Source organism: Lepidothrix coronata, unplaced genomic scaffold (genome assembly GCF_001604755.1).
Source record: "Lepidothrix coronata isolate B3197 unplaced genomic scaffold, Lepidothrix_coronata-1.0 Scaffold160, whole genome shotgun sequence".
Lineage (NCBI taxonomy): Eukaryota > Metazoa > Chordata > Aves > Passeriformes > Pipridae > Lepidothrix > Lepidothrix coronata.
In genome coordinates this window covers 1,703,420-1,711,540 of record NW_016690340.1, presented here as the reverse complement: position 1 = coordinate 1,711,540, position 8,121 = coordinate 1,703,420, and the positions used below count along the sequence as shown (strand labels likewise).

The window sequence follows — 8,121 nt, the reverse complement described above, 5'->3', positions numbered from 1 at the left end:
CCTTCCCTTCCCTTCCCTTCCCTTCCCTTCCCTTCCCTTCCCTTCCCTTCCCTTCCCTTCCCTTCCCAAACCTTCCCTTCCCAAACCTTCCCTTCCCTTCGAAGGAAATGAGCACTTTGGATCAAAACTGGCAAAATAGGTTGGAGGGAGAAATACAGATCAAGGTGGAAAGCTGGAGTACTTTGATTATTTTTTTTTTTCACCATTAGGGCTGTATTTCAAGACTGTTTTTTGCTCAGAAAACCTCCCAAAGCAACAAAAATATGTCATTGAAACCGTGTGACTTCGCAATTCAGTTTTTGAAAGGAAAAAAATAAATTCTTTGTTTCAACTCAGAAATAAATGGCTGTGGGTTTTACCCCCTCCAGGGCCTGCTGCTAAGAGAACAAATATTCCCTGTGTTCCCCTCAGGGGAGCTGCTGCCCTGTGGTGACAGTCACCCGGGTGGCTTTGCATCTCTGCTGGCATTTGTGCCCTTCTTAGGAGCTCGTCTGGGGGGTATAAATGAGGAATGGGGCTTTCCAGGTTCTCTCCTAAGGGGCTCCTTGGGCACTGTGGAAGATCTTGGCAGCAGGGAGGACCATGGAGAAAGCATGGACTGTGTTCCAAACCTGGAACAAACCCTCCTTCCAGCTCAGGGAGGCTGGGCTGGGGTGGAGGCCTGGCTGGGGGGGATGGCAGGGGATGTCCTGCTGGGCTTGGTGGCATCAGGGACCCAGTTTATCATCTCTTCAGGCAGGTTCTGACATTTCTGGGGGGACAGTGTGAAGCTGGGGGGTGGTGGGGTGGAGGGAAGGTGTTTGGAAACCTCCCCTCTGGTTTTCTGTGTGGAGCGATGCCCCCACCAGTGTATTTTAATGGATTTAATGGGTGCCTTTACCTGAGACAAATGATCCCTTTTTTAGCATTTTAACAGCAAAATAATAATTAAAAAAAATAATAAATAAGAGTCAAACATGTAACAGCCCACTGATTTGAAGAGCTTGCTTGCTCCAGGCATTCCCATGGCAGCCCATGGACACCAGTCTCCATGGAGGAGGAGAACAGGTCCTGAAAACCCCCCAGCACCTCCTGGATGGTGGGACACGGGGTCCAGGGCAGGGCACTGTGCCCCCCTGGGGCAGGGAACACCTGGGCACGGTGCCCTGGTGCTCCTGTTGGAGATGGATGCCTGTGACGTCCCGTGTGTGTGAGAGGGAGTGTGGGATCACCCAGCGAGGTTTTCCTCTTGCTGTAGCTGTGCCCTGGACTTGTCTGTCCTTGTCCTTCGTGAAGCTGGTGAACCCCTGCAGCAGCAAAGCCTTGAGCAGCTCCTGCCCTCTGCCCCTTCCCCAGAGCACGGATCCAGTGCCCAGATCCTCTCTTTTGTGGCTCTGGTGGGTGTTGCTGTTGCTGTGACTGCTGATTATTAGCAGGGTCTTGGCTGGAAGGCAGCTCCAGGTGGGAGCCCAGTGGGTCTCCCTCAACCCCAGGGGTTGGTGGGCACCCACCTGGCTCAGCTGGGGTTGTGTGTCCCATTTGGGGGTTCAATCTTCCCAAAAATGTCTTCTGGACATGGCACAGGTGCTGGGGAGGTGAGCAGCTGTGGGATCTGGCCGAGCATGAGCTTTGTGGAGTTGTTGAGGGGGTTTGGGCCAAAGCCCAGTGCTGGGCTGGGCTGAGGGGGAGCCCCAGCTGCCTGCAGGTCCCTCCTTTGGCTCCTCCTGGGAAGGTGACCTTGTGGGGAACGTGGTTCTCATCATTACCAGCTGAACCCAGTTTAAGTTGTCCAAATGATGGAGCTGAGTTTTAGCCAGAGTGCTTTTCCTGCAGCCATTTGATTTCTTGCCCAAAAGGACTTTATAAAATAAGCTACGGGAGGGTTTTTTAACTCTATTAGTTTTAAAAAAAAATAAATTAAAAGGTGTTATTTTAGAGGCTGTGTGTTACAGCTCTTCACTGCCCACCAGCAGCTCCAGCCATCCTGCTTAAACAGAACCAGGAGCACAAACCAAGTCAGTTGAAGTTAATGCCAAGGTGGCTCCTGACTGGGTTTGAGATCTGGCTGATATGTTATAGAATATAACATATAGAATATCCACTGATTCTGGTGTATTTGGGAAGTGATTTAATTCGGGGTGCTGCTGCTCTCTGCCTGGCTGGGCCATGTGTGGCCCTGCAGGGGCTGACCTGGGTGGACAGTGGCTGTTTTTAATACAGTGGAATCATTTAGGTTGGAAAAGACCTCTAAGATCATTGAGCCCAACCATAAAGAGGCTACATGGCTTCAATCAACCCCTATTCCAGCAAATTCCTCCTGTGCTGGGCACTGCTGAGGCCACACCACAAATCCTGGGGTCAGTTTTGGGCCCTTCTCTACAGGAAGGACATTGAGGGGCTGGAGCGTGTGCAGGGAAGGGAATGGAGCTGGGGAAGGGGCTGGAGCAGCAGGAGCAGCTGAGGGAGCGGGGGGGGCTCAGCCTGGAGAAAAGGAGGCTCAGGGGGGACCTTCTGGCTCTGCAACCCCCTGACAGGAGGGGGGAGCCGGGGGGGGTCGGGGTCGGGCTCTGCTCCCAGGGAACAAGGGACAGGAGAAGAGGGAACGGCCTCCAGCTGTGCCAGGGAGGTTCAGGCTGGACATCAGGGATAATTTCTTCCTGGAAAGGATGGTCAGGCACTGGCACAGCTGCCCAGGGCAGTGGTGGAGTCCCCACTCCTGGAGGGATTTAAAAGCTCTGCAGATGTGGCACTTGGGGACGTGGTTTACTGGTGGCCTTGGCAGTGCTGGATTAACAACTGAACTCAATGATTTTGGAAGTCTTCTCCAACCTAAATTCTTTTGTGATCCTTGGATTCTGTGCTCCACGTCCAGCTGCCCATGCAGGAGGAGCAGTCCTGGCTCTTCCCTGCTCTCACCACTTGAAGCCTGATTTCCCTCCACCTCGAAGGCAGCAAAACCGCTGTGATTTAATTGGCAACATGTTCTAATTTGTTCCGAGCTCTGCAGGCTCGTTCATTCTGCACTAGCATTTCTCTGGATGAAAACAGCTCCATGGCAGCCTGTCCCCTCTCCAGGCTCTTTGCTCCCATGGCTTTGTGCAGAGCTTTTGCCATTTGCTTTCCTCAGTCTCCTTGGATTTTACCTGGACACTGTTAGGAAACACAACCTTTACCTTCCTTTGCTCCTGAGGGGTGTGATGGTCACGAGCCCACCTGGAGAGGGAACTGTGGGTGTCCAAGGGAGTATCTGAGAGCATGTGATGGGTGAAGGGAGCTGGCTGGAGATCACAGAAACATGGAATGGTTTGGGTTGGGAGGGACCTGAAAGATCACCCAGTTCCACCCCCTGCCATGGGCAAGGACACTTCCACTAGCCCAGGTTGCTCCAAGCCCTGTCCAACCTGGCCTTGGACACTTGCAGGGATCCAGGGGCAGCCACAGCTTGTCTGGGCAACCTGTGCCAGGGCCTCCCCACCCTCACAGGGAAGAATTTCTTCCCAATATCCCATCTATCCCTGCCCTCTGGCAGTGGGAAGCCATTCCCTGTGTCCTGTCACTCCAGGCCCTTGTAAACAGTCTCTCTCCATCTTTCTTGTAGCTCCTTCAGGCACTGGAAGGCCACAATTAGGTGACCCCAAAATCTTCTCTTCTCCAGGCTGAACAATCCCAGCTCTCCCAGCCTTTCCTCCCAGCAGAGCTGCTCCAGCCCTCTGATCCTCTTGGGGCCTCCTCTGGCCTCTCTCCAGCAGCTCCATGTCCTTGCTGTGCTGTTCCCAGGGCTGGAGCAGCTCTGCAGGGGGGTCTCACCTGAGGGGGCAGAGGGGCAGAATCCCCCCTGTCCTGCTGCCCACGCTCCTTTTGATGCTTTAGGGTTGTTCTTTTCCTTTTCTAAATCACCAACAAATTAAATGTAACAAACAAAGACAGGACCCTTCCCCCAGAATCTTTCATAACAGAGAGCAAAGCACTTCAGCTCTTTGTGAAGGAAACTCTTCAAACTTGACTTTTGAACTTGGAAAAATTAAAATTTTCGCTTTTCCTCTCCGTTTGGGATGGGGGAAGAGTTTGGAAACCTCCAAGCTGATGGTGTGACATCTAGCAGCAGAGAAAGAGCTCCAGCAGCTCCTGCTGCCTTTGGTCCTCCCGAGTGGGGCTTGGCCAGAGCCAGCTCCCCTGACCCAGCAGCACCGCTGGGTTCTCACCTGAAGAACGACCAGTTCTGGCAGTGAAATTGGTGGTTTTTCTACTTGCTCTTCGTGCAAACCCACCCTGCTGCTCCCGAGCTCTTGTGCCCGTGGCGCGGAGCAGGACCGCAGCCGGGGAATGGGTTCAACCGACGGGAGACGGGAAGGACGATGGGAATGATCTCCTTGTACCACTCTGCTCCCCTCCTCGGCCCTGCAAGGCAAGTGTGGGCCTGCATCTCCCTCTAGTGACTCCTCTCAGCCTGTTCCTCCTCGGCTCCGTGGCCCCGGCCCCGAGGAGCCCCCGGCCAGGGCTGGGTCCCACCCGCTCCTCCCGGTGCCTTGTCCGGGATGTCGGTGCCCTCTGGAGCTCAGCTGGAGCGTGGAACGAGCTCCAGGAGGGGGTGGTGGGCATGTGGGGCTGATGGAAACGCTGCCAGCGGCTCCAGCAGAGCTGAGGGACCTTCACAGCCACCCACCCCTCGAGCCATGGTCAGTGAGTGTGCAAACCCCGGCTGAGACACCGGCACCGGTGCTGGGGGTAAAACCGGTGGGATTTTCAAATGCAGGGAACTTTGGAGTTTATCTCCCTTTTCACAGTCAGTTCGTTAGTCTTGAGTGTAGATATTTCTACCAACACTGCAGTTCTCCATCCCTGGGCTCTGCTGGTGGTTTTAGGGCTGAAGGAGCCCCTTGAGACCTGCAGGGACCATTTAATGTGGCAGCTGAAGACAGAATGAGCCCCTTGCAAGCCACTGCCTTAAATTAATTAGCTGCCAGCCTCCAGGAGGCTCCACTTGGGCTTGTGTCTGTCACCCCTTCCCGACCCTGGGAGCTGATGGATTGGGAAGATGTGTGGTGGGAGCTCTGAGCTCCCCTCCCATCTGCCTGCACCGTTCCCCTGAGACCACCAGGAGCCTTGGAAAATGCAGAAGCAGCAAACTGAAAGGCTGAAGGGACAGATTGATCCCTCGTGTCACTCTGTGGATTTGCTGCAGTTGTTTTAGTAGTTGCTCTCGAGCTTGGATTTCTGTCATTAGGAGATCTCAGAGCCCCTTCTGGTGCCTAAAGGGGCTCCAAGAGAGCTGGAGAGGGACTTTGGATATGGGAATGGAGTAACAGGACAAGGGGAATGGGATCAAAGTGAAAGAGAGTCGTTTTAGACAGGATATTGGGAAGGAATTCCTCCCTGGGAGGGTGGGGAGGCCCTGGCACAGGTTGCCCAGAGAAGCTGTGGCTGCCCCATCCCTGGGAGTGTCCAAGGCCAGGTTGGACCGGGCTTGGAGCAACCTGGGCTGGTGGAAGGTGCCCCTGCCATGGCCAGGGTGGTTGGAACAAGGTGATCTTCAAGGTGCCTTTTACCCAAACTGTTCTGGGATTCTTCTCTCAATGCCCCTCCTGCAGAGACACTCAGGGTGGGGGATCCCTGCAGGGGGGCTGGGAGAAGGAGCCCCATGTTGGTGTGGCCCAGGCTGACACTTGGCTCATGTCCCTTGTGGAGTTTGGGTTTGTAGGGGCTGAACTGCCCTGCCTGGGGAGGATGAGCTGCCCCAGAGCTCGGGGGGTCCTGCCTGGGGCTCACAAGCCGTGCCCTGTCTTGTGCCTCCCAATGATATTTGTGCACGTGGGAAATTAAGGATCACAGAGTCATTAAGGTTGGAAAGGACCTCCAGGATCACTGAGCCCAACCTTTGACCAACCACCACCATGTCAACTAAACCATAGCATTAAATTCCATTTCCAGGGATTTCTTGAACACTCCCAGGGATGGTGACTCCGTGTGTTGATCAGGAAAGGGAGAAAAACAAGTGAAATCTTCAAACTTCATTTTTTTTTTCTGTCTTCCTTTCCAGGATTCCAGACTCACCAGTTCAGATTTGACCCTGGGGACACCTTGGATGTGGGAGGACCCCCAGGAGACCCTCAGCCTTCAGCCTGATGGGAGCGCCCTGGCTTCACTCTCTGCTCACGAGATGCCATCAGCTGAGGAGGAGGAGGAGGAGGAGGAGGGCAGCCTTTCTATTGAGGATGAAGGCTTTGAGCTGCTCAACTCCACCTATAATAAAATCACAGGCCCTGGCAGGCCAGGGCTGGGCAGGAGCAGCACGTGGGTCCATGGTCAAGGTTTGCTCCCTTTCCCCGTGGAGATTCCTGGGAACCTGGTGGTTCTTTTATCCTTTATTAGGGATACCTGTTATTATTATTATTATTACATGTTATGACGTGGCTTTTATCCACCCAGGAGCCTCCATGAAGACACACAGAGCAGCCAAGAAGGACCATCAGGAGGAAAACATCACCGTGGAGAAGCTGGCGGGGAACGCGGGCACTCGGCAGCAGCTCCCGCCCGGCAAACCCGGCCATGCCATCCCCAGCCTGCTGCCCCACACCTTCCCCAAGGTCCTGGCAGCACGTCAGGCGGCTGCTCCCAAAGGACACGTGCCCAGAGGTCCTGTGAGGACAGCAGAGCTTCCTCTGGTGGCAGCCAGACCCGCTGTGCCGGGGCTCGGGGACGGCGCTGCCCGCGCAGGACACTCCGTCCCCGTGGTGGCACGTGGGCAGCAGGGTCATGTGAGACCAGGACCCCCAGGGCTGCCAGGACCCCCAGGGCTGCCGGTGAGTGCTAGTGGTGATGGCTGAGGGAGGGGAGGGGTGGGTGGTGGAGCATTTCCCCCTGCACGGTGGGTGGTGGGCACAGCCTGCTGAGCTGCGGTGCCAGTGGTGCCATCAGCTCACGGGGAGGAGCTTTGCCCACCTTCTCTGGGCAAAGGAATCTTCTCCACGATGGGAAACCCCCTCTGTGCAGGCAGTGTGGGGCTGTGGCCCTGGCAAAGGTTTTTTGATGGCCCTGAAGGAACTGTAGAGGAGATGATTCCCTTATTCCCTCTCCCTAGAGATGATGTCAGGTCATCAAAATTAACCACGTTGTCGGTTTTCATTTCACCCTGGTCCTGCCCAAAGTCAAGCTGAGGGTCTCAGAGGGGGTCAGACCATCTCTTCCAGCCCCAGTTCCCACTGGCATCACTGTCCTTTGCTTCTCTACCACTGCAACACCCCAAAATCGGTGCTGGTGCAAAGCAGAGCATTGAATTTGTCTTGAAATGAGTTTCAATTATTTTTCACTTCATTCATCCACTGCAGAGGACAATAAAAGGGAAATTAAAAAGAAAAAGAGAAACTTAGAATAGATAATTCTTTAGAGAAATCCTGAGTCTTCGTTGAGAAGTAGCTGAGAAGTGTTCTACGTGTTTTCCCGTGTTTGTTCCTTCTGCCAAAATCATTCTGTGACTTGGTTCCATTCGCTTAATAATTCCTCTAGAAAATTGTATTTCCTTTCCCCAGTGCCACTGCCAGGGGTGACCATGGGCATCTTCTCCTCCCCCCGGGGCTGACACCCACGTGGAAGTCTCGTGGCTGCCCTGGGGTTCAGGGGGGTCCTGCAGGGCAGGTCTCCACCCATGGCTGGGTTTATGGCTGTGTTCAAGGGACCCAGCACTAAATCCATCATCCATGAGCCAGGCTTCATGGGATAACGGCTCAATTTAGGGTTGTTAGCTTCCCCCCCAAGCCATCTCCTCGCTGCTGCAGCTACTGCCTGCAAAAATAGAGGGAAGTGGCAAAAGGAACAGATGCTGAAGGATGAAAAAAATCCCAGGAGCGGAGGGAACGTCACAACATTTGACAGCCCTGCTGTCAGCAGGCAGGGGACACCCAGCCAGGAGGGGAATTGCTTTTCTTTCCTGTAGAAAGCTTGGAGAGGTTTTTTTTCCCTCAATACTGAGTATCCTGGGTGGAAACACAGGTACCAGCAGCTCTGTCCCAGCATTAGGAGTAAGGGAGGAAGATGGAGAGGGAGTTTTGACAAGGGCATGGAGGGAAAGGACAAGGGGGAATGGCTTCAGACTGACAGAGAGTGGGTTTGGATGGGATATTGGGAAGAAATTCCTCCCTGTGAGGG

The 8,121-nt window shown here is 54.3% G+C and overlaps 1 protein-coding gene across 1 annotated transcript in view; it reads left to right on the top strand.

Moving 5' to 3' along the window:
- Positions 1–8,121, top strand: part of COL2A1 (collagen type II alpha 1 chain) — an 89,454-nt gene that overhangs the window by 45,961 nt on the left and 35,372 nt on the right. The window contains exons 7-8 of the mRNA XM_017829199.1: positions 6,017–6,287; positions 6,406–6,779. Of these exons, the coding sequence (XP_017684688.1) occupies positions 6,017–6,287; positions 6,406–6,779 (645 nt within the window). The remainder of the gene's footprint in view (positions 1–6,016; positions 6,288–6,405; positions 6,780–8,121) is intronic.